Source organism: Malaclemys terrapin, chromosome 1 (genome assembly GCF_027887155.1).
Source record: "Malaclemys terrapin pileata isolate rMalTer1 chromosome 1, rMalTer1.hap1, whole genome shotgun sequence".
Taxonomy (NCBI): Eukaryota; Metazoa; Chordata; order Testudines; family Emydidae; genus Malaclemys; species Malaclemys terrapin.
This window is the reverse complement of record NC_071505.1, coordinates 110,286,501-110,314,093: the sequence shown is the minus strand read 5'-3', so window position 1 is coordinate 110,314,093 and position 27,593 is coordinate 110,286,501. Positions and strand designations below refer to the sequence as shown.

The following is a 27,593-nucleotide window of genomic DNA, read 5'->3' as shown; positions in this document are numbered from 1 at the left end:
TACAGGTCGAGGTATAATGGAGACATCATTTTCTGTAAAATAATGACTTACAGAAATATGGACATTAACAAGCTAATGTCTAATGATTAGGTGGCTAATCAAGAAACTTTCTAACCACCTTGTATTCTCTTTCAGATAACAGATTCAATTAGGCATGCATGGGATGTATGGATTTCAAGTCAGTGTCACAGATCTATCTAACTATTCTTATTCAGTAGAGCCCTGTGTGATAAGGGAGTAGCAGGACTATCTGACTGATCATTATAATGGATTTTAGTATGGAAACTGAACTTGATTTCTCAGGGACAAGATCCCTTGCAAACCAGAGTACATTTATGACTGTCTCCCTCATCTGCTTACCTTGGGTGTCCCTCCCTTAGTGGAAATTAGCCATATGAGGCATGTGAAAGTTCTTAACTAACGGAGCTCCCAGAGCTGTTCACAGAGCGATCATTTCTCTCCCTTGGGACTCATTAAATCCTGCCAGTCAAGTAGGAAATGCCTTTATCTCTGCGTTCCTCCCATATCTAATTTGAGCCGGCCACTTAGCAAAAGGTACTGTGCTTCCCACACAGCAGAGCTGCCACTACCTTATCTCAAGAGGGTGCAAGAGCACTTGCTAAGTGGAAAGGCAGAGCAGCTCTGGATTCATAAACCAGGTCACATTTCTGCATTCAGCTGTAGAGCTTTCTAGGGAAACACTGGATGAACTGGCTTCCCTAGAGGCATGGAAATATTTTCCAAAACAACCAATCTTCAATAACTGTAATGATACAATTAGACCATTTCCATCAGAGCACAGAATAGAGTCTGTTTAACAATTCTTACACACACACACACACACACACACACACACACTCTCTCTTTATCCTCAAGCTCAAAACATTATTAATGCACAGTTAAGGTTGAAAACTTATTCCACCTACCACAAAAATTCACTACAATGTTAAAGTGGAGACAGTAAATGCCTGACAAATCTGAAATAAGAGCAAACCATTTTAAAGTTATCAGCTGACAAAGAAATGTGGAAATGGATTTCAAAGCAAATTCAACTCAAAAATAACTTGTCCAGAAAGTTTCCAGAAAGTTTTAACTTTGGACAGAGTGAGCAAGACAAATTTAAATCTAAATGTAGTTTTGCAAAAGATATGAAGGAGTGAAAATAGGGCTTAGAATGAAATAGCTGCTGCTACCTTAACTGTGGAGTTGCTATTACTTTATCACTGTTAACCTATATGATAGTGACAATATTTAATAGCTTCATTTTGGTAAAAGCTTGTCTTAGACTTGATAGTCATGAAGCACGGATAAGGCAAGACATGATATTTGTACTAAATGTGGTTGGACAGACCTATCCAAATGTCTGCTTATTTCTTTTACTGGGAGAAACCAATACACCTCAAATATGGAGACTGTGGTGTCCAAATGTTTATCTGAGAGAAGTCAAATATAAATATGCAAAAATATGTAGGAGGATGTGTGAAAGGGCCAAGTGTGATGGTAACTGTCTATAAATGGGTAGAGAATGAGAAATATTTTAAGATAGGTGTAACTGCACTCACACTTGTCAGAACCTGACATGCTGATCAGATGCTGTAATGTGCAACTCTGTGTATATGACTGTGTGTGTATGGGAGGAGGAAACAGAAAAAATTAACAGAATCACATTGGCATTGCAAAGTCAGCACACTCTACTATATTCATGCTTGGCATTGGCAGGACTGCTTTGGGTAACCCTTCAGCAGCATGGCAGTCCTGCTATCAAGAGTGTGTGCATACTTACTGTGGATAACATTGTAATACCCATGAAGGAACAAAGCAGATAATGAGCCTTCAGTTTCACAATCAAATAATTCACTGAACTGATAGTACAGTGGGATGGAGGACTGTCTATAGCTTCTTTTCTATGCACTTTGGCTGAGTCCCCTTCCCCATGTCCTGTTTAACTCAAACACAAAATCATTATAATAAGGACGCAAAGTACCGAAAGGACAGAAAAAGATGAAACAAAGGAAAGGTAGTGAAATTGGGAGATATTCTGGAGGTCAAAATAAAATTAAGTGAGATCAGAAATATAATTGGTCTTTTTGCCTAGTGGAGCAGAAACAGGAAAACGAGTGGAGGGAACAGGAGCTTTCTAAGGAGTGAAACCATTCATGACACACTCTATATACAGTTTGCTATCTGGAACTACAGAGTTGTGGACTGAGCCCCACCTGATGGTTTCTTTTAGTAGCCTGTAAGGATATAATCCTTAAAAGGAGTTCCAAAATAATGAAGAGATCTGACACAGTGCATGACCGAAATGCAACCAAGCTGAGGCTAGCCTTCTGTGGATAGCCTTTCCCCACCTATCAGCCATTTCTGACAGAGATATGCAGGGATGGGACACTATTTTCAGCCACCCTGATGTTCAAACCTTGCTTCAAATGGATGCAAATATGCTGCACAGCAAGTGTACTCCTGAAACCTACCACTGAACACTAGCAGATAGGGATGAGGGCCATGAGTAGTCTATACATTTAAGGCATATGGCAATCATAACTACTTGTTAAAGAGCGTGTAAGAAGGAAAAGGACCTAAAAAAAAAAAAGTGCAGGTGGGAGGTAGGGATGGGTGGAGAGTTTAGCTTGTGGCTGCAATCCCAGAGAAAACAAACGCATCTGTGATTTGATATTAATATTATCAAAAAGAGAGATCTTGGCTATTTGTTGAAATGCAAGCCAGAATGTTTTTCTTTCTCCAGTTGAAAGAGCTGAGAAAAAGCAAGAAAACAAAATGATATCGTCTGGAAATATTTGCATGAAGGCCTGAATTAATCCTGCTCCTTGGTCAGAGGATTCCAGTTTGTTCAGCAATCACTGCAAGGGTTCAAATCCAGCCATGGTGTCACCACTAAATTCAGTGGAGTTATACAAGGCATGAATTTGGCTCAGGAAGTGCAAAGCTTTCCCCAAATCATAGCAATTTATCACTAATGTCTTCCCTTCATTATTTTAAATGGAAACAGAAGAAAGCTCTCAAAAACACACTGCCTGACCTAAGTTCAGCTGCTGCTGCACTGAGACACTTGGTTTCTTCAGAGAGACTGCATTACTGAAGCTCAGGGGCAGGTTCACTTTCCTGTAGATTTGTTTTTTTATAAGAAAAATGGGTTCAAATCTACCCTCCATCACACACTCCTCACAAAACCAAAACAAACCAAAACAAATGAACAAAAAACCATGTGAGGAATTGGAAGGGATCTTGGCTGCTTTGGCAGAACTGCCTTTCTCAGTATCATTTCTGCCAGAGTCAATCAGGAAATTATATTTATAAAACATTCTTTCTGAAATTTTTATACACCATGAACAAATCCCACAGATTAACATTTTCCAGAGCTCACTCCCTTCACCTTGGGAAAAATCCAGACTCTGGGGGGAAAAACAGGGAAAACACAAAAGAAGGTTGCGTTCTCCATCAACTCTCCCTGTTTAGAGAGTAGAATCCATGAAGAAGATGAATCAAAAAGACTTGCAGTGAATTGCTCTAAGGATTTTTAATGTGTTTTAGAAACCCCTAGCTTTTCACAGATGTTTGTCCACATAACAAATCTATTATTCGTTTAACCCCACTGGCAGTCTCCACTTACAAAAGGCTGTGTGGATCTGAACAACAGGGGAAAATTGAGGAGTACTGCCGGAGTTAAATGGGGAACCAAGTTTGGAGCAGAAGGGACTGCTATAGGTCAGAACTGAGGCACACTGACAGAATTGTGTGAGTGTGGGGGCTATTACTAGAAGAGCAGGGAATACTATAATTCAGGACTGAGGTGCTTTGGCAGAGCTGGAGGGGCTGTTTGCACACAGCCAGCCCTGCCTGAATTTAATTGTACTGTCAACTTGTCACTTTCATGAGCGCTAACATTTACAGTGAACACCCTCCCCCAAATGGCTAGTATCACAGTGCACACAATACAAGTGGTCCGGGTCTCCCTTTTCTGTAATGCTCCATACTGTTAATTGTCGGTCTCGTTCTTAACTGAGGAAAAGCAGAAAAGTTAGTGACTTAAGGGCAAGATGAGATCAGAACATGGCAACTTCAAACATGTTTCTTTTTGTCTATTGTTTTTTCTCTTCTCAAAAAGTCTTGGAGTCTGGCAGCTCTGCAAAATGGTTCTGGAACAAAACAGGATTGAGAGAGAGAGGAATGGGGATGGCTAACCACATGATTTCAGTGATGCTGTAGCTCCACACTGCAATTCAATGTGTCAGGAACTACTTGGTCTGGGAAATGTCATTTTGTTAGTTCCTTTAAGTTGTGACAGTTTTCAAGTTAAAAAGGCTACTTTTCAACACTAAATACAACTAACAAAAAACCACATAACAAACCACGGGTTGGGGATAGATATACTTGGGAGGTATTTAGTGTGTGACAATATTGGCGTAGAAGAGGGAAAGTGTTCCCCCTGGCTAATGAAAATGGTAAGACAGCCACTCTGAGAAAACTGTGTTTGCAGATTGTGCGGTGAAACCACAGATTTAAATACTTGTTTCCCCACATAATTTTTCTGGGTGTAACCTCGGGGCAAGTGAAAGTTCTGATCCTACACACTTCATTAGATTTTATGTTGGTGGGATCCTTTTCGCATGATGGAAAGGGACTTTGAAAAGGGGGATAAGAAAGAAATAGGAGAGTCAGTTGGTGTCTGTGCTTTCCATCACACACACTTTCCAGCAGCTGATTCTCTAATATGTAACAGTGAGTAGCCAGAGACCACACCTCACAGTCCATGTTAAATATCAATTTTCCTTACTGTTCTGGTATTTCATCTATTCCTCCTTCCCATTACAAGGATTAATAGGGAGCAGTAGCAGATACAGCCTTTGCTTGCAAATATAACAATTGCATTGCATACACTCTGGGGATCTGTAGATGTGTGTGCTCTCATCACAGTTTCTGTATTCTTTTGTCTCTTATAGTCTGTTTTAGCATTTATCAGAAATAGAAACACTTCCCTAAGTAACCGCCAGGGAACACAGTCTGTGCTTTTCCTGTTCAGAGGAATTACAACTCTTCTGCCCATTGGTGAGATTAATCTGTCTCTCCTCCCTCTGATAGTCTGTGTGCACAGTGCTCTTCTAGCACTTCACCTGCCTCATGAGCCATTTTAAGCAATGTCACATGAAATCCACTGTATATCTGACTCCCTTGTCTCTTGCACTCATCTTTGGTTGCATGCATACATTCAAATGGATATCCCAAGTAACATGGCTCATCCCTGTGTTATATTAAGCAGAGGGATGTGGTCTGATTGCCTGGGCCAGGCTACTGTGAGCTGGAACTGAATCCTCGTGCATCTCTCAGTAATTACAGTCTTTACCAGCCAGGAAAGTACAGCTACTAGACTGGCTGCATGCCCTTATCAGCTCTTATTTTAGTAACTCCCCTCACAAACCTATTTTCACAGTTACTACTGGAAATGACTTCATTCTCTTATTAATGCTCCCCATATTGCTAGTCCCATTTTCTGTGTAATTTCCTCTTCTCCCAATTTATATCCTAATAGTATTGGAAGCAATGCACCCTGCCTTTCTTCAGCTATTCCCATACACGTATCTATCTCATGGATGTAAGATGGGTACCTGAGCCTAAGTCCATTCCTTTTAATGGTCACAACTATTAGCTCACTGTTCACAGAAACTTCTAGGCTTGCATGTCTGTTCTCCAACAGACAGACAAGAACTACAAGAGCTCTGGATGGTGAAACAGTAGGAAAATGACCAGCGACTTCAACACAGTACCATAAGCCACAACAGTTATGGCAGAAGCCTGAAAGAAACCAAGGTGTTTGGGTTCACAATCCACAGCTGGTACAGAAACCAAACCACTAGCAGAAGAACTTGTCCAACTGTAAGACAGAGAAGAAACAAGACAGTCATGGAACTCAGGGAACAATCTCCTTTGGTTTAAATGAATGAAGTCCTTCTTGCAAGTGGTTTGCTGAAAAGCCCAAATCTTTATCAACAAAAATGAGCCATTTGTTCTGAATGTTTTAGAAAATATGTCTCTATTTGTGCTTTTATTTGATATGTGAGGGTAGCAGGAAGATGATCATTTAATTCATCCCAGACCTACAGATTACACAATTCCATCTGGAAATCTTAGTCTCATCATCCCAAAATCAGGAAGAAGAGGAATGATGCTTCAAGAAAGATCAGTTATTTTGTGCTTGTTGATAAGACATAAAAGACAAGATATCTTGAGGATAGCAAATTAGCATGGAGTAAAAAACAAGTTAAAGAAATAAATGTATGAACTAGAGAGAAGGGTAATGGGCTGAAGGCATTCCAAAGGCTGGAATGTATGTTAGTCTGGAATAGGACAGCCCAGAAGAATGAGAGATGTGACATGTCAGGCTGAAGGACTATATGCTAAAGTGGGCAATGAACTAAGACAGAAGGTGGGAAGGAGATGACGTCTAAGCAGAATGGTAAATAATAAAACACAAGACAAAATTATCAGGTTCATAAATTGCTTACTAAGAACTGGGACAGTAGTAAATATTGGCTTCACTGCTATGGCACTGATACCTACACCACGGTAGTCAAGTCACTAGGAAGGACAAGCTTTCAACAGAGCCAATGGAGTTATAGCAGAGAAGGTGCAGTATTAATCCAGTAGGCAGGCAGGGCTTGGAAAGAACAGTTACTTATATTATAGTAACCACGGTTTGTCAGGATGTTGTCATCTGTATGGATCCCACTGTAGGTGTGCATGTATCCCACGTGTGCAAGATCAGAATCTTTGGAATAGCAATGTCTCTTGTGCCCCCCTGCCAAAGGTATAGAGGACAGACCAAATGAAGCCATCCCTCAGTTCTCCCACTAATTTTGAATCCCAGAGAAGGAGGACAACAAAAAGTGGGAATGGAAGATGTGTTTTAGAATCCACCTGGATGACAGCATCTTGAAGAACCACAGTTTCTATAAGGTAAGTAACTGTTCTCTTCTTCAAGTATGTGTCCGTGGGGATCCCCACTCTAGGTGACTGACAAGCAGTGACCCATCTGGAAAGTGGGACTGAGGAGCCCTGACTGTCACTAACTGAAAAATGTTATAACACTGACCTACCAAATTTGGTATCTGATCTTGCAATCAGGTCAAAAACATTGTATTTAAGAAAAGTAAGATGATTATTCCACATCACTGCCTTGCAATTTTTGCATACAGGAATGTTCCTGAAGCAAGCAGAGGGCATAGCTTATGCCCTAGTGGAGTGAGCTTGAATATTTGGAGGACCATATGATAGCACATTGATATATACTACATAATCTATTTTGAACTTCTCTGAGAGGAGATGGTTTGACCCTTAGAAGCACCAGAGAGGACAATAAAAAGATGAGGATAAAGTCTAAAAAGCTTTTATTCCATCAAGGTAGGATAACAAGGCCCTTGAAACATCCAAGGTATGGAATTTCTTATCTCCTGGAGAGGAGTGGGGTCTTAAAAAAAAGATAAATTAACAAATTGATTCAAATGAAAGTCCAACACAACTTCGGGAATCAAGTAGGAATGCAGTCTCAACACCACCTGAGCTCTGAAATGTTATGTTTTAAAACAATAAAACTAGGGCTGTCAAGCGATTAAAATAATTAATCATGATTAACTGTGTGATAAAAAAAATTAAATTAGATTAATTGCACTGTTAAACAATAATAAAATATCATTTACTTAAATATTTTTGGATGTTTTCTACATTTTCAAATAGATTGATTTCAATTACAACACAGATTGCAAAGTGTACAGTGCTCACTTTATATTTATTTTTTATTACAAATATCTGCACTGTAAAAAAACAAATAGTATTTTTCAATTCACCTAATACAAGTACTGTAGTGCAATCTCTATCATGAAAGTTTAACTTACAAATGTAGAATTATATAAAAAATATAACTGCATTCAAAAATAAAACAATGTAAAACTTTACAGCCTACAAGTCCACTCAATCCTACTTCAACCAATCGCTCAGACACTCTTATGTTAGCATACATAAAACCATACTATTATTGGTAACAATGAGCAGTAATAAACCAACTATAGCACTCCCATTGCCAATGGCTAGCAGAATTTAACACTTGAGAAGCATAAAGGGGCAGAGTTGATGCTCATACAAAATGAGCATACTCTAAGAAAGAACAAAAGAAAAGGGTATCCAAAATAGATGAATAAGAGCACCTATGGGGATGAAAGGATAAGGTGGAAAGAATCCAGAAGGTAAGGCAGTGAGGCTACAGAGAAGATTGTCATGGTTTGTCACAGGTAAAGCACTTCTGTTAGATTTGCAGTCTCTGAGCACACAGTACCACACAGTGCAGCTGTATATATAGTACATACTTGTAGAGGCAGTGCTATGTTTCAAGAGAGCATGTCTACAATACTGCTGTCATGCACTGAGTTAAGTATAATTAAACATTACCAGTAATTTGGGTCAGGTTCAGATGCTACAGTATAAACATTTAGTTACATGCAATAAATGTTTTGGTGGCCTCTAGTGTGTGTTTGTCTGCACTACAGGGACATAAATTCTAGTGTGCACTAGCGTTTTATGCACTAACTGGCCCATGTGACGTGCCTGGTGAGCATTAAAAGTTCCCTACTGAGCACTAACATAGTACTGTTTGAAATGGGGCTACATCAACATGCACAGTAGAATTCTTAGTTCATGCCAGCAAGGTCCACACAAACCATGTAGTGTGCAACACACTAGTGTGCACTAGAATTTATGCCCCTCTAGAGCAGACTAATGCACCATGGATAAAAGCCCTTTTTCTTCAGTACTGAGCAGAGGTGTATAGATGCCCATGGCCAGAACAATTTCTTGAAAAAAACAAAGCTGGCTTCCTGCGCTATCAATCTCTTATGTTAATGAACTCAAATAAATTAACTAAATTTTACAACTGCAAAAATAAAAAATGGACTCTCTGGCCAACAAACCTTCTCTTTCTAGCATATAAGAAGTGGGAAGGGCTGTGGCACACTCTCTCCTTCTAGTATACATGGAACACTCTGCTAAAAATGTTATCACACTAGGGATCACTGGCTTGGGAGGCACTTATTACTCTCACACTCTTCCCCCTGCTGGGGTATATATGAAGGGCTTGTGCTTGACAGTCTTCTCTGTTGGGATATATTGGAGGAGAGGCCTTTAGCTACCACATTATCCTCAGAATATGTAGTGTTTCTTCTTTGCTTCTCTGCTGTGGCATGGAAGCTGAAGAAAATGTGTGTGCTTAACAGACAGGCAACCCACATCTGCCTTAATTTGGCAAACTTCTAGTCTGTGAAAATGGTAAAGAAACTCAGCACACATTTTCCTAAGCTTTCTTCCTTTCTCAGTATACAGGGTGGTCAATGGAAAGATCTTTTTGATCAGTATCTGCTACACCATCTTTTTAATTTGGAATGAACATCAGTTCGAATGACTCCTACCTTCATAGTTCTTTCTTCCTTTTCGCCATCAACTTACCTCATCTCTCCATCCTTAATGGCATTCTTCAGCAAGAGCTTTACACACATCCTAATTGCTTTACACACTTAACACCAGACAGTAACACACAAGCATTGCAAGAGAAGTGACTCAAAAGGAGTGTGAGATCACCAAGGAGTGTGAATTAATCACATTATCAATTTTTTTCCATAAAAGAGATTTCCTCAGTTCAAATCCCAAGGCATGAAATTAAAGTTTGACTGTCACAGGTGGAATACATTTTCCAGCTGATTGACTTGATCTGTGCAATGACACATATGTAATGTGGCAATAAATCAGGGGAATGTAGAGAGAAATTGGAGAGTCTTATTTTTTCTATTAATTTTCTAAGAGTCCTTATTCTGAGAAGTCATTATTAGTAGCCGCCTCCTCTGAGTTAATACATATTTGTGGCAACTTGGTGCTTTGGGTCATCTATCTGGCACTGTTCTCAGCAGCAGAGCTCAACATGCTCAAAATATGTAATCTCCAGGTAGAAATATTACCTGTGAGCTCATTCATTACTGACCAGGATTTAAAAAAGGTTTGGTTACAATGCAAATTGCTTTGTGAAAAACCAAAATTGTCTGACTGGAAACATTTTCCACCATGAGGTTAATGGTAAATTGTAGAGGACACATTTCCTGCTCTCTTTCACGTGAATCGTGGTGTTGCTTTGCATATAAACATATAAACTCAATTACATGCCCTGGAAAGTTCTCCCCATAATGTCATGAAACAATACAGTAACTTGATTCTCAACACACAGAAGAAATAAAAAAACACAACAAATAAGTAGGAAACATTCACATGCATAGACCACGTGAAAAAGGGAAAGGAAACACACCCGGATTTCATGAATCACACAGAAGCAAGATGCAAGAGTGACTGTGGGAAACTTTTCTACTGGTAAGGAAAGCTGATTCTCACCGTTCTGAACAAAATGGCTGAACTAAGAGCATCTGATTGGCTATGCCCAAATACCCTCCTCCTCATCCTATTGGTTGAGAGATGACAAGGGGAAAAAGCCCCAGAGCAGCATGGGAATGAAATAAAGAGTTGGTTAGTATTTAAAGCACAGACATAATTATAAAGTACTAGTTGTAGAAAAAAGTGGCCTCCAACTCCCTGTGTCCTCTGCTCTGCCGCTTTCCAATAACTTGAACCATTGGAAACAGCTTTCTTAATTCTCTTTTAAACTCTACTCAATTACTCAGAATTTGTTTACATAAACTGAAAATGTAACCTGTCCCCCACTGCGAGATCATACATAAAACTCTTTTGGTTCTTAACCTGTTCATGCTACCAATGCCTTCATTTTCAGTCAGGTGCCATATACACATTTGGAAAATGCCCTTATTTCACTACAACATTTCAGTGTGTAAAATAGCAGATACTCTTCTACTCCCCAGGAAATTGAGATTTGGAGACCACTGTTTTGATCTTCAATATTGATAATCCTTCCCTCAAAGAAAATAGGTCTGACACCTGCAAAGAATGTCCTGGAGGCCTCAAGCCACTCATTCATGAGGTTCTTCATTTACAACCCCAGGAAGGTGGTTAAGTAGTAAGAAAATTTTATACTCATTCCTGTGTTTGCATCACTTTTATCCCCTCCAGAGCAATGAACACCATGTCTTCAACACTTTTTCACAATATTATTTTCAGAGGAAGTCTGGTGTAGATATGAAAGGAAGTTTTGAAATATGGGATTTTTGGAGGGGTATATATGTGTTTAGGCTCTTCCATTTTCTACTTTCATTCCCCTCAGAACTGCCATGTTACAATGACCCATTCTTCAGCAGACCAGGATGAGATCCAGCTCCCTTCAGAACCCATCAATGCTACTTACAGGTCAGCCAGAGGATTGAGAAAGGTAAGGTATTCCCATGTCTCAGTCTAGGGAGCAATTACAGTTTTTGAATGTTTTAATTACCCTGGAACACGTGAGGTTTCAATGTGAAATTTGTAATTAGGTTGGCAGTCTCTGTGTTACCCAAGGGATGGATATCAAATACATGGCTGATATTAGTAAATGACACATGAGGCTCTACTATGCCTTAGAAATGGTAAATTGATCTTCTTTCAGTTCATGACCCACTGAGCTTCAGAGGGAACAACTTGTGCTCATCTGGCATACAAGTGAAGATTTCCTTCTGGGAAATGCAAGTAATTGCCCACACACAATCCAGGGACCAATAAGCTGATCCTGACCAAGATTTCCTGCTATTCACAGAGAGAAATAGTTCAGGACCCTTATTAGAGGTGATTATTCTCACAAGTTACAGCAAGAATGATGAAGCCACTCCAAGCACTTCAGAACAGGTGACTTGTATTACTGAAATCTGAACGTACTAGGAGACAGCTCCTGCCTTATGTTTCATGGGATAGTCAAGACATTAACATTCCTTTGTCCCCTCTTCATCCCACTAAAGACAACGCAGTACTTGGGAGCATCTGTGCATCTTGCAAGGGTCTTCAGGAAAGCCAGCAAAACAGCTGCAACCATCTCTATCTTCTAAGTTCACTCTAGAATGTTGTTTTTGTTCCCAGATACTTCATGCATGTTGGGAAAAGCTACATATGACTCAAAAATAATCAGGCCCAGTAGTTAAAAGTCATGGGGGGAGGGGATAGCTCAGCGGTTTGAGCATTGGCCTGCTAAACCCAGGGTTGAGAGTTCAATCCTTGAGGGGGCCACTTAGGGAAGCTGGGGCAAAATCAGTACTTGGTCCTGCTAGTGAAGGCAGGGAGCTGGACTTGATGACCTTTCAGGGTTCCTTCCAGTTCTATGAGATAGGTATATCTCCACATATTATTATTATTTTAAAAGAGAAAAGAAGAGAAGTATTACCTGGTCTGGAGAGGGTTTGTGGTTAGTTTGGTTGGAATGGGATGAGGATTTGAGGTGGTCATCCTCATAGTTATCTGCCATCAACTTCATGCGATTCTGAGTCTATGAGGGAAAAAGAATGAGAAATTCAATTTACTCAGTTGAAAGTAAATGTAAGTGCTACAAGGCAGAGGGAAATAGCCAAGGAAATGCAGCTTATAACACTGTGCACTACTCTGTGCATGAAAATCATTGATATTCAAAGTACACAATACTTGTACAAAATTCACAACATACAATAGATTAAGTGTAGCTACAAAGCAAAAGTAAAAATTAGCTAGCACATACAGCCCACTTCACTTCACTGTGCAGCTAAATTAGCTTTGTAATTAACTTTCTCATCCTCCGAGTTGCACTTAACGATTGCACTGTGCATGTGTGTACAGGGAAATTAAGTTCTTGATTAAACTGCTTAAGGAAAAAGGCATCAATGTGGACAGCTCAATGAAAACATCTGTTAAATGCAAAGTGTTGGTCAAAAAGAAAACAAACTATGAAGCCATATTAATAAGGAGATACAAATCAATACTGAAGATATTATAAATGGCATAATATAAACCTACGCGCCAGAAAAAGTACACTCTCCATTTGAATACTCAAATACAGTTTTCAAAAAGGACATCGCAGAAATGGAAAAAGTCCAAAGAAAGGTAAGAAAAATTGAGAGAGAGAGAGAGAGAGAGAGAGAGAAAGTTTGTTATGTGGGAGTTTATAAAGATGAGAAATAATTACTTTGGAGGGAAGATGAATTAGAGGTAACATAATAGAGATATATCAAATAGCAATTGCATGAAGTCAGTTGGAAACTCCTAGTTACTATTTCATAATACAAGAACAAGGTATGTCCAATGAAATTAAAAGGAAACAAATTTTAAAACCGATCAAAGTAATTACTTTTTATATTTTTACACAAAACATAAATCACATATACAACAAGGAGTCTGGTGGCACCTTAAAGACTAACAGATTTATTTGGGCATAAGCTTTTGTGGGTAAAAACCTCACTTCTTCGGATGCATAGAGTGAAAGTTACAGAGGCAGGCATTATATACTGACACATGGAGAGCAGGGAGTTACTTCACAAGTGGAGAACCAGTGTTGACAGGGCCAATTCAATCAGGGTGGATGTAGTCCACTCCCAATAATGGATGAGGAGGTGTCAATTCCAGGAGAGGAAAAGCTGCTTCTGTAATGAGCCAGCCACTCCCAGTCCCTATTCAAGCCCAGATTAATGGTGTTATATTTGCAAATGAATTTTAGTTCTGCTATTTCTCTTTGAAGTCTGTTTCTGAATGTTACCATTCATCACATACAGCCCCCAGCTAAAATCTCTCCAGCGCATTATCCACGATCTACAACCTATCCTGGAAAATGATCCTTCACTCTCACAGACCTTGGGAGGCAGGCCAGTCCTCGCTTACAGACAACCCCCCAACCTGAAGCAAATACTCACCAGCAACTACACACCACACCACAGAAACACCAACCCAGGAACCAATCCCTGTGGCAAACCTCGTTGCCTACTCTGTCCCCATATCTACTCTGGCGACACCATCAGAGGACCCAACCACATCAGCCACATCATCAAGGGCTCATTCACCTGCACATCCACTAATGTTATATATGCCATCATGTGCCAGCAATGCCCCTCTGCCATGTACATTGGCCAAACCGGACAGTCCCTCCGCAAAAGAACAAATGGACACAAATCGGACATCAGGAATGGTAACATACATAAGCCAGTAAGTGAACACTTCAATCTCCCTGGTCATTCTATTACAGATTTAAAAGTCATTATCACTGAACAAAAAAACTTCAGAAACAGACTTCAAAGAGAAACAGCAGAACTAAAATTCATTTGCAAATTTAACACCATTAATCTGGGCTTGAATAGGGACTGGCTAGCTCATTACAGAAGCAGCTTTTCCTCTCCTGGAATTGACACCTCCTCATCCATTATTGGGAGTGGACTACATCCACCCTGATAGAATTGGCCTGTCAACACTGGTTCTCCACTTGCGAAGTAACTCCCTGCTCTCCATGTGTCAGTATACAATGCCTGCATCTGTAACTTTCACTCTATGCATCCGAAGAAGTGAGGTTTTTACCCACGAAAGCTTATGCCCAAATAAATCTGTTAGTCTTTAAGGTGCCACCAGACTCCTTGTTGTTTTTGTAGATACAGACTAACACGGCTACCCCCTGATAAATCACATATGGAACTCATGGCAACATGATATTGAGCTCCAGGGTTTAGTAAAATAAAAAAAAGTTATATTATGTATATCAATAATACCACCACCCACACAGTCAGATTAGACAGGATAAAATGTCCTTGACCTGGTACTAGCCACTGCCAGAGACACGATACTGGAGCAGACGTATCCTCAGTCTGGTCCAGTTTGATAATTCCTATGTTCCTCTTTCCTGAATTGCACTTAAGGTAAGGCTGAGGCAATAGTGAAAAAGTAAAAGTGTTTTGTATGGGATTTATTTAGTCAGTGGTTCTCATACTGAGATCCATGGAACACTTGCTGGTAGTCTGAGGAGAGTTGGCATATCACATGGTGCCTGCGCTCTTTGTTTCCAGTTGCTGACCTGCTTTAAGATTAATATTACTATCCCAACAAGCAAATGCAAGGGGAGGTGTCCCTGAGACAAATGCTCTATTAAAATGTGGTCCTCAAAATATGAAAAAGTTTGAGAATCCTACATTAGGGAAGATAAACAACAGTTTTATGTATGTCTTTATACATTACATAGCTAAAGATTTACTAAATAATAATATACATTAAATAAATGTTCAAAGCTGTTTGGAGAAATACCTGTTAGTGATTCACTCTCTCCATAACTGAATAGTTTCTCAGTAGATGCTACCACTTTAATGATCCTTCTTAGGATAGAGAATTCAGATTTCATTTGACTGCATGTTGAATAGCAGGGGCTTTCAAAGTTGTTGTAGGCAAGTTTTAAATTTTAGATTTTGGGTTAATTTAACAGTGATTACCACTAAATTGCACTTGAAAAACCAGCAACTTAACCTTACAGAATTGTACTGCCCCTTTTTTCCATTAAGGCAAACAAGATCTGAATTACCAGTCCTACTCTTCATCAGTCAATATTAATACTATTAATACTATTTGCACTTTCATAGCACTTTACAAATAACTAATTAGTTAGTTGTCAAGATGGCATTATGGGAACTGAGTTATATTTAACATGAATTTCAATACAGCAGCACTCATTGGCTGCACAAAATGAAAGCAATGACTTTGAGAAGCATTGCATGGTTGACAAGTTTCAATGCATGCTAACACTTGTAAAAACTGTCTTAGAGCCATCATAGGAACAGAAGGCTACACAGAGATAAACATTGGAAAAAGAATGCCTCTCATTCACAAAACTTGTGAAGTGGGACTGAAGACATTATATACATTACTGATTTGTTTTCAAGTGGCTTTCACAATGATCCAATAGGAAATATACTACTAGAACTTAGCAATTATACAGCACTTACTATGTTTAGAGAATTTTACAGACTGTAAGGCTAGGGTTTTTAAAGGAACCTAAAAGAGTTAGGCACTCAGATCCTCATTCCATTTCAATTTGATTTAGGGGCTTAACTCCCTTAGGCTTCTTTGAAAATCCCAACCCAAATTAACTCTTGCAACACCCCTGTGATGAAAGTAACATACAAAACAGTTCACCCAGTCAGTCATTTTCTGTATTTCTATTTTTATTTTTTTAAGTTTTCAAAAAGGATTTCTCTCCCTGACAGCCTAACTTCACTTTCTGCTACTTCTGCTGTTAAGCTTTAACCTTGTTCTGATATCCACGGCTTAGCATGAAGATGTTACAAATTCAGCATTATGATTTCACTGGAAGTTCTAGATGACAGCCATTAAAGAGATGGAATACACAGATCTTCGAAATTTAGCAAAAAATATCAAGATAGAAATAACAAATGTCTATTTACTGGTAGGATACCATTTGAAATGATTTTTTTTTTCAAGTATGAATATTCTTTGTTAAAGAAGTCAGTGAAAGCAAAGTCATTTGGTTAATAATGAATGATAAAATCCATTCCCAACTCCATGCATAGGGCTGAAAAATAAGGAGTATTTTTATAAGCCTCTGCTTATATTGGGCATGGAAACAAAAAACTTCTATGGACTTCTGAAAGCTAATTGGGGACTTCTAATTAGGAGTCTGCTGAGCGCCTGGAATAACTGTACTGAGTTCCTCTCCTACAGCTACAGAATATGCAGGATGGAAATTTCTAGAACATAGCCTTACATAGCTGGAAGTGTTTATGAGGAAAAAAGCTTACTATACTATGGGGAAACATGTAACTTTCCCCACTCCCATCTCCAGCATCCTGCAGTCTTAACTGCTATGTCATTGGGCTACTACACAGTCACTTCCTTTCTCACCTTATGGGGTTGTGGCGTACCTCTGCTCAGACCCAATGGCAAGCATTCTTATGCCACTGTAAAAAATCTGGGAACACAGTGGTCTAACCACTATATCCTGTGGGAAGGGAATGAGTGAAGCAGACACATCTGTGGCATTGGGAATGCCTCAGGTGGGAAACTGCACGGTTAGCTTTCAGAACTTGCACACATAAGAGCTGCGCCTTAGACCGAAATTTTTGCTTTATGTTTCTTTGGGAGAGTAACTGCTGTGTGCATGTGCCACTCAAAGCTAAGGCTGAAAATGGATATAAAACAGCACTTCTGTGTTAGAAACTGATTATGCTAGGTTTCTCAGTTGTCCCACATGTTTTACCTGATATACCACAGGCTTCCTCAGGTAAGAGATTCCTTCCCTGTGCACCACCAATCACTTAAGAAAAAAGAGAAAACCAACAGAGGACATTCTTATATAATAATTAATATCAAATAAGATCCTCTCCATCAAAAAAATGAAGTCTCAATTATGGTATCCTTTTTCACATGACAGGGGTGTCAAAGCCTTCATCAGGACTCCACGGACTCTGAGCTGTTAATCTCTGAAGTATGACCTCTGAAAGGGCATTGGGTTTGTCTCTTGGTTTAAAATATTATTTCCTTCATTGCTATGATGAGCTATACCAGCAGCACAAACTCATCTTGTCCTCTGTTTGTAAAAGCCTCCATGAATCTGCTACTTTGTCACTACTTCCCTCCCTACTCCCTTCACTTATTCAACACTGGCCTCCGCGCTGCCCCGTCACACAATCTCACCACTTCTGCTACAAGAACCATGTCTTCTGCATCTCAACATCTGGAACAGCCATCCAGTATCCATCTTCCTCACAGATTCTCCCCCGCAGTTCAAATCTCATCTGAAAATCTCTTTTCTTCCTTGCCTGTATCTCTTAATTTCTGTGTGTCTGTTCTTTTGTTTTAGTTAACCCAGTGGTTCTAAAATCTTTTCATACTGTACTTTACTTTTTTAGACGGGATATTCTCTGTAGGAATGCCTCTTTTTTGAACACCCTACTTAGGTCCCAAATCTCTCCCACTGAAATTACACCAGTTGGTTACATATAATGGGAAAGTATTAAAGAGAAAATATGATGGATGTAGCTGTTTGGTGACACCTTTTTTAAATGTGTTACTTATTTCTTCTCTCCTGATGTAGGATTTCACATTTATTAGTATGGGATTTCTCCCTGCTTTAAACTCTCCAGGTCATTGTATAGTTTGCTTCTGCTCACCTTTTGTGTTCACTAACACTCGAAATTCTGGTGTCTGTCTACAGATTTTATCACAGTTAAATTAACCCTTAACAAAGACTGATATGGAGCAGATGCACAGAGTGTAGAGAGATGTATTATGGAACTTAGTGGTGAAATACTTTAGAAACTCTACAGGAGTCCTACACAGGGGAGCAAATAGCCGGAACTACCACTACCTGAAGACTGACAGATGTTAGATCACTGAACTCCACGGGTCAATTTAAAAACCACTGATTTAACTCAACTCTATACTACACTTTAGGGCACAGTTTGTATAAAATGTTACATTAAATACATTTATACTGTATCATGACCACACATAGTTCTCTTTAACATTTGTGAAGGATGGCCAGTGCCTGGAGGACACCTTTATCTGGCAAGATTTTGAACTCAAATTTCAACTTCAGGGACAGATCACGCTTTCTCTCCAGAGAGGGTCTTCAGAGACTAGGGAGAGCAAGAGAAGAACTAAGGCTCTAAAAGTTACACACTGTCTGCATTCAGCCAGTCTGGTTCATATTCATATTGCACTAAGTTATTTTTATCAGATATACAGAGAGGTTCCCAAAAGACTTGCATCAGGATGGGATATTCATAAAATCTATTCTTCCATTACAGAGCATACTAGCAAAAATGACTATTCTCTCAGTTTTGGTAAAACATCTGATTAGTGGAGTTCCTGGCTCTTCTAACTAGCCTAAACAAGCTTTGTTAATCCTTTAATGTAAAGTTTACAAAAGACCCAGATTACATCATTGTTAATATAATGACTATACTTGTGACAAATGGATATGTGGTGGAGACAGTATGCCTGTCTCTCAGTGAGTTAAAGGAGTCATCTTCTACAGGCTGCTCTCCCACTTCGTTTCTTTTAGTCAGAGTTGAGGGTTTCACTGAATGCACAGACATGCAGAAACAATGTGTAAATAAATCCTCCTCCTCACCACTGCAAGGATAATGCACAGACTTAATCATAATCATAGAATATCAGGGTTGGAAGGGACCTCGGGAGGTCATCTAGTCCAACCCTCTGCTCAAAGCAGGACCAATTCCCAACTAAATCATCCCAGCCAGAGCTTTGTCAAGCCTGACCTTAAAAACCTCTAAGGAAGGAGATCCCACCACCTCCCTAGGTAACCCATTCCAATGCTTCACCACCCTCCTGTGAAAAAGTTTTTCCTAATATCCAACCTAAACCTCCCTCACTGCAACTTGAGACCATTACTCCTTGTTTTGTCATCAGGTACCACTGAGAACAGTCTAGATCCATCCTCTTTGGAACCCCCTTTCAGGTAGTTGAAAGCAGCTATCAAATCCCCCCTCTTTCTTCTCTTCTGCAGACTAAACAATCCCAGTTCCCTCAGCCTCTCCTCATAAGTCATGTGCTCCAGCCCCCTAATCATTTTTGTTGCCCTCCGTTGGACTCTTTCCAATTTTTCGACATCCTTCTTGTAGTGTGGGGCCCAAAACTGGACACAGTTGATGAGGCCAGATGAGGCCTCACCAATGTTGAATAGAGCGGAATGATCACATCCCTCGATCTGCTGGCAATGCCCCTACTTATACAGCCCAAAATGCCGTTAGCCTTCTTGGCAACAAGGGCACACTGTTGACTCATATCCAGCTTCTCGTCCACTGTAACCCCTAGGTCCTTTTCTGCAGAACTGCTTCCTAGCCATTCGGTCCCTAGTCTGTAACAGTGAATGGGATTCTTCCATCCTAAGTGCAGGACTCTGCACTTGTCCTTGTTGAACCTCATCAGGTTTCTTTTGGCCCAATCCTCAAATTTGTCTAGGTCCCTCTGTATACTATCCCTACCCTCCAGCGTTTCTACCACTCCTCCCAGTTTAGTGTCATCTGCAAACTTGTTGAGAGTGCAGTCCACGGCATCCTTCAGATCATTAATGAAGATATTTAACAAAACCGGCCCCAGGACCGACCCTTGGGGCACCCCACTTGAAACCAGCTGCCAACTAGACATGGAGCCGTTGATCACTAGCCGTTGAGCCCGATGATCTAGCCAGCTTTCTATCCACCTTATAGTTCATTCATCCAGAATTCTTGCTGGCAAGAATACTGTGGGAGACTGTATCAAAAGCTTTGCTAAAGTCAAGGAATAACACATCCACTGCTTTCCTCTCATCCACAGAGCCAGTTATCTCCTCATAGAAGGCAATTAGGTTAGTCAGGCATGACTTGCCCTTGGTGAATCCATGCTGACTGTTCCTGATCACTTTCCTCTCCTCTAAGTGCTTCAGAATTGATTCCTTGAGGACCTGCTCCATGATTTTTCCAGGGACTGAGGTGAGGCTGACTGGCTTGTAGTTCCCCGGATCCTCCTCCTTCTCTTTTTTAAAGATGGGCACTACATTAGCCTTTTTCCAGTCATCCGGGACCTCCCCCGATCGCCATGAGTTTTCAAAGATAACGGCCAATGGCTCTGCAATCATATCCGCCAACTCCTTGAGCACCCTCAGATGCAGCGCATCCGGCCCCATGGACTTGTGCTCGTCCAGTTTTTCTAAATAGTCCCGAACCACTTCTTTCTCCACCGAGGGCTGGTCACCTTCTCCCCATACTGTGCTGCCCAGTGCAGCAGTCTGGGAGCTGACCTTGTTCGTGAAGACAGAGGCAAAAAAATCATTGAGTACATTAGCTTTTTCCACATCCTCTGTCACTAGGTTGCCTCCCTCATTCAGTAAGGGGCCCACACTTTCCTTGACTTTCTTCTTGTTGCTAACATACCTGAAGAAACCCTTCTTGTTACTCTTAACATCTCCTGCTAGCTGCAACTCCAAGTGTGATTTGGCCTTCCTGATTTCACTCCTGCATGCTTGAGCAATATTTTTATACTCCTCCCTGGTCATTTGTCCAATCTTCCACTTCTTGTAAGCTTCTTTTTTGCGTTTAAGATCAGCAAGGATTTCACTGTTAAGCCAAGCTGGTCGCCTGCCATATTTACTGTTCTTTCTACACATTGGGATGTTTTTTTCCTGCAACCTCAATAAGGATTCTTTAAAATACAGCCAGCTCTCTTGGACTCCTTTCCCCCTCATGTTATTCTCCCAGGGGATCCTGCCCATCAGTTCCCTGAGGGAGTCAAAGTCTGCTTTTCTGAAGTCCAGGGTCCATCTTCTGCTGCTCTCCTTTCTTCCTTGTGTCAGGATCCTGAACTTGACCATCTCATGGTCACTGCCTCCCAGGTTCCCATCCACTTTTGCTTCCCCTACTAATTCTTCCCGGTTTGTGAGCAGCAGGTCAAGAGAGCTCTGCCCCTAGTTGGTTCCTCCAGCACTTGCACCAGGAAATTGTCCCCTACACTTTCCAAAAAAAGGGCCTGATTTTCAGAGGTGGTGAACTTCAACAGAAGTTGTGGTATTCAGCATCTCTGAAAATCGGGACACTTTCATTGTTAAGGCCCCCAGGGTATCCTTGCAGGTATTCAACATGTAGATAGCAATGCCCTGTACAAATGCTCCCAGGATCTCCCTACTGGTATCCACCGGGGCAGACACAAGCAGAAGACAATCGCTGTGTGAATCGCCTGTCTACCCATAATTTCTTTGCAGGGATAATATAGTGTGATGCCTCGTGTAACGTCCCCTCATGATTTTACTGCAGAGATCAAGGGACTGAGTGAATTGATTTACATGCTTCACCTTCACACTTAAAATATTTAAGGTCCTGCAGAGTGTTCTCCAAACCTGATGGAGAGGTTACATTCTGACATGTCATCTTTATTTGTGAGGCTTAAAAAAAGAGACATCTTTAGTTGGGTCTAGATGCCTTTTGGGGATGTTCAGTATAACCAGTAGGGACCTCACTGCTAATTAAGAACAGATTGATGTGATCAACAGGAGTCCAGGGAAAAGCCTTCTGCGTTATCACTAAACTGGATTACCAGAACTGTCTTGCTTCATGGAGTCTCTCGTTTTTGTTATTTCAGCAAACAGCATATGCACAATTCATCTGCCAGCATTTTCCAAGATATGCAGGACTGAGCATAGATTATATCTGAGGTAAAGACTTTCCAATCACCCGCTGATAATGTTATAGATTTGTTATATAACTGAATGATAGACTTTGTCAGCTCAGTTATCATATAGTTTTAATTCTTCCATATTGCTGCTCATTTGCCCACATTTTTTTCCTGGAAAACTTGGCTGCCACACATTTGAAAACTTCAACTTTAAACAAATGGAAGTATACCATTTAGTAACCCTGCAGCTCAGACGTTCACTTATCTCCAGGCCAATATATAACATGTATATCTAATATGTGTTGATCTTTTAAAAACTGAATTGAAATCTTCTCTATCCAGGGATGCCTCTTGGAGCAATATTGGTGCCGTAGGAAAGGCACATGTTACTAACAAGATCCCCTGCTGAAAAGTCTACTGTGAGTTACTGGTTTGGATTCTGCAAAGCTAGCACCACAGATAAAAAAGTCATCCCAAACCAGATCATGAGTTTGGGATTCCCCATAATGGAGTATCCATAATTCAGGCCTGCACAACTCGTAAAGTGGCGAGGGCCATATTACTCCAAAGAAAACAGCTGAGGGCCGAACCCTCCCGGCCCCACCGAACCCCCCCCCAGCGTCACCGACCCTCCCCCCAGCACCACCCAGCCACCCCCGAAACACAACACCCCCTCCCAGCGCCACCCGCCTCACAGAAACAACCCCCCCCGCGCTGCCAAAACACCCCCCAGTGCCGCCCAGCCTCCCCAACCCCCCCCCCAGCGCTGCCTGCCCCATGGAAAAAAACCCTCCTTCCCCAGCATCACCCTGCTGAAACAGCAGTATTGAACCTTGGTAATATGTTATAGCTGGCCCCTAAGGTAGTATAATCAAGGTAAAAGAAAAATGTCCTTTTGCTAGAAGTAAAATAAGATCTTCCCCCCACTTTGTAATCAATTGCCCTGTTGAATGAATGAGGTGTGAATGAAGAAGGTGTGGAAGGCAGCACCTCCAGACAGCTGCAACCCTTGGAGAGGGGATGGGAGCCAGACCAGATCAGTAGAACAGGTCAGCCACCGACTTGCCGCTCACCTCCTCAGCCCCCCACTGCCCCGGCTCACCACTCAGCCCCCCTCCCTCCCCGCCGACTCACCTGCCCCCCCGCCACTGCCAGCCTGTCTCCTCAGCCCCCCACCCCTCCAGCTTGCCTACTGACCCCCCCGCGGGCTGCACAGTGAGCCCACGCGGGCCGCATGTTGTGCAGGCCTGCCATAATTTAACAAGTTAGTATATGTTCTCTCACACTTTGTTTACAGTTCTCTGATTTACTAAATAGCAATAACGAGACTTAACGCCCTTCTCCTCCAGCCATTTCTTTTACAAGAGTTCAAATCATCCCAATCTCAGCTTTCAAGTAATAAAGGTTGTGTGTTTTAGTTACATCTGTTCTAAAATAAACTGCAGTCCTGTTCATTGCTACCAGCTCTAGGATTTTTGCTGCCCCAAGCAGAAACAATTTTGGCCGCCCCCGTTTTTTTCTTACCCCACCCCCCGTCCCGCCTCAGCTCCACCCCTTCCCCAAATCCCCAGCCCTGCCTCCTCCCCCCAGGCTCTCAAGCCTAGGAGGGAGGGGGAGAAGCGGCACGCGCGCGGCAGCCACTCCGAGTCTCCCCTTCCCTCCCAGGCTCTCAAACCTGGGAGGGAGGGGGAGCAACGGCACGCGAATCAGCTGTTTCGCGTGCCGCGGCCGCTCAGGATCGCCTCCTCCCTCCCAGGTTTGAGAGCCTGGGAGGGAGGGGGAGCAACGGCGCGCGAATCAGCTGTTTCGCGCGCCACGGAGGGGGCAGCTAGGGCGGCCAGGGCACATTTTTAGGGGTGGCATTCTGGCGCTGGCCATGCTGCCCCTAAAAATGTGCCGCCCCCAAGCACCAGCTTGTTTTGCTGGTGCCTAGAGCCGGCTCTGATTGCTAATAATCCTGAGGGGTGAAAGGTATGTTGTATCTTTGGCATCTCAGCACCACATCTAAAGATTCCAGGCAGAAAGGTGTTTTCCTTTATTTCTGAGACCTGTGAAGAAGGGTTGGAGTCTGAGAATGTTTACCACAGTGTTGGTTTACACAAATAGTGTGGCCTGTGATTCAAAGCCTTAAGACAAGATCAAAAGGACATATATAGCATCCCATGACTACAGCTTAAATAAGTCTAGGATCACTGATACCACACAAAGCCATGAAATACATCTATGGAAACTTATTTGAAAATGGTAACAATAAGTAGAATGAGTTGCTAATTTAATCCTTAGGATAAGAGTGAGACAGTTGGTTGCACCTATTCTTCTTAAAACTAGCATATAAAAGCCTTAATAATCTAGGCTTGAAATACATGAGTGAATGTCTCTCACTCTGTGCCCCTGCCTTGCAGTAATAGTTGGCCAGGGCAAGTCTGATCGCAATCCCAGGGCACAGATAGGACTGAGGTTACTCTACTGTGGAATTATCTACCAGAAAAGGTAATACCAGTGTCCCTTGCTGTAGGGTGCCCTAAAAGGAGGCAAAACACATTTATTTAAGTTGGCTCAGCCTTGATTATTTTCAGCTAAATCTCACCACGACTTTTTTTTCTCTCCCATCTGTTGTTCCCTCTCCACTATTTTTTGCACCAGTGGGGAATTGATTCCCTTTGCTGGTAGGATGGCTTACATTGACGGTTTTGGGGGTTTGATTCTAAATCAGGTTCCTGTTTTTTCTGTGGTTGGATGTTTGGTCTGTTTGGTTTTTTTTTTACTGATTTTAATGTTTTGAATGTTGGGCTTTTATTGTATGAAGCCTAGAAGCATTTGGAAAGGCTTCCTATAAAATGGGTTAACTACAGATCAATTTCACTGTAAACTCACATTCAGAAATTTGTATCACATTAGTTCATGGCTTAAGAGCTATGCCAATTAATCTGCCTGCCTGAATCTTCCTTATGCTACTGATTGGCAAGATTAGGATTTGATTTTAAATTCTGAGGATCTTCCATAGTATCTGGGTAATACTTTCCTGCTTTTGCAAGTTCAGTATTAGGAGTAATATTTAATAGAAGAAAGGTGTGTGGTATATGATTGTCTTTAGTAAGTTCACTTTCTCTTATGAATCTCTTCACTACACATTTTGTATTGGATCAAAATCTGGTTCAAACTGTTATACTTTAAATTGTTTCAAGTTGTAAGAGTTTGGAAACAGTCTCTAAATTCATCCTTGTATTAGATATAGCAATGCCATAGACGCTGCATTTTCTGACATTCTGTTCCAAAGTTCCTCCAAGGAAACTGCCATTCAGTAGTATGCTGGGAGGCTAGAATGCCACATATCTTCAGCTGAACAGCCTCTCATATACGTCTTGTATGTCCACTGGATGTTTAATATTTACAATTTACTCAACTTCTGTTTTCTGTTTTGACACATGCCAATGTGGGATCTCATTTGAGAGCAAAAAAATACCACTCTGTGTATCCAAAAGCATATTGGTTTCGATGTCAAGGAGTTCCTGTTCTTTATTCCAGGGTGCAATTAGTTTATTTCCAGGCTGTAACAAAACTTAGTGCATTTTAGAACATACAGCTCCCCCTATGTCAGCTATGGCTCCTGCCAGCCATTTTGCGGCACTGGGAAGGGAGATGGCAGCTGCCCTGTCAGAGACCTTAAATCCAAACTGTAACAGGCTCCTGGCTGTATTTCTCCCTTGGTCGGAATTCAAGTTTCTCTCTCCGAGATGCTAATTAGTAGCTGCTCCAAGCTAAAATTTTCAATTTTTGTTTCTAAACAAGAGGATAATTTATTGGTAGAGCAAAAGAAATGAAAGAAATACAAAATAAAAGATAGGACTGAAAATGAACCTTTCTATAAAACTTTATTAGGTTGTTGCTATACTTATGTTACAAAGCAGGGTTTAAGGTTTCTGGACAAATCTTTGAGGTGAAGCCAAAGTCGTTAATATATACCAGTAATAAGCATAAAATCCTTACAAGAATGTTAAATTAGTTAAAAAGATGCCATTGAAAAGCCAGGGGTTTCAGACACAAGGTTACACTTCCAAAAGCCTCCATCATCTGAAAGCAAAGGTAACCAACTACTTTAATACTGTCCCCACAGTGGACAACTAGATTAAGGCTTAGGCACTCCGCTTTCATTAAAAAACAAACAAAAAAAGATTTTAGCCTATGTGATTGCAAAGAAAAGTTTGTAATTATGCCTGGAGTGTACCGATGCAGGGACATCCCCCTGAGTCCTCAGACAGCCTAAACCACTGGTTCTCAAACTTTTGTACTGGTGACCCCTTTCACATAACAAGCCTCAGAGTGCAACCCCCTTTATAAATTAAAAACACATTTTTATATATTTAACACTATTATAAATGCTGGAGGCAAAACGGGCTTTAGAGTGGAGGCTGACAGCTCGCAACCCCCCATGTAATAACCTCACGACGCCCTGAGGGGTCCCGACCCCCAGTTTGAGAACCCTGGGCCTAAACAATAGCTCTGAGAGGAGTGAACGTCCCTATGCATCTCAATGGGATGTTAATTCCAAAACTCACTGTTCTGGGGGGCCCAGGCCAACACTTCCCATGAAAAGACTGTGTGGCAAAGGAGGACAGTGCCACAAGCCCAGTCCACTCAAGATGATGGACTCTGGCTGTGGATAAGTACTGGGGGTGCTTCCCTGCTGAAACTGCTGCCTCCTCAGGAATGAAAAGGGACCCTTGCTCCCATTCCTGCTGCCCCAAGACAAGGAGGGCCTCTGCTTCTATTGCTGGGGAATCCCAGGCCAGCCCTGCCTCTCTGGGAAAGAATAGGGAGCCTCCTTGCCATATCTATTCCAGGAGGTGTTATGGGGGGGGGAGAGGGGGGGAGATATCACTGTAATGAAGGGGCAAGGCTGTGTGGATGGAGCTAGAGATGCACCACATAATGGTGCATCTAAGGCACTGGACTGCCTTAATCCAGACCTGATATAGAATCATAGACTATCAGGGTTGGAAAGGATCTCAGGAGATCATCTAGTCCAAACCCCCTACTCAAAGCAGGACCAATCCCCAGACAGATTTTTGCCCCAGATCCCTATAATGCCCCCCTCAAGGATTGAACTCACAACCCTGAGTTTAGCAGGCCAATGCTCAAACCACTGAGCTATCCCTCCCCCCTACAATCCTCCCATCTTCATTTCTTTGAAGCTGGAGTATAAAAAAAGTGCATGGTAGAACATTGGTTTCATACATATATGATTCCTTTACTAAGTGTGATGTTTTTGTTCTTTTTCTGTATTTTTCAAGATCTAGGCCCAAGAGGTTTGAATATGGATACATATTAGCACTGTGTCTAGTGACATCTAGGATAATTGGCTGGCAAATCAAATCATATAACCTAATGCTATGAAGTATTGATCACCTCCTGTGAAGTACAGCGCATCCTCAGCATGTTGTAAGATGGGAGACCTTTATGAAGAGTATGGAATTATTGTCTCCTCTATGCTA

General features: G+C 41.3%; 1 protein-coding gene across 5 annotated transcripts in view; it reads right to left on the bottom strand.

Moving 5' to 3' along the window:
- Window positions 1–27,593, bottom strand: part of ERC1 (ELKS/RAB6-interacting/CAST family member 1) — a 539,904-nt gene that overhangs the window by 49,779 nt on the left and 462,532 nt on the right. For 3 of the 5 annotated variants that reach the window (XM_054035177.1, XM_054035195.1, XM_054035185.1), the window contains one exon: window positions 12,362–12,463. In XM_054035177.1, the coding sequence (XP_053891152.1) occupies window positions 12,362–12,463 (102 nt within the window). Of the gene's footprint in view, window positions 1–10,437; window positions 10,505–12,361; window positions 12,464–27,593 lie in introns of all 5 variants that reach the window. The other 2 variants (XM_054035205.1, XM_054035214.1) reach the window with 1 other exon arrangement.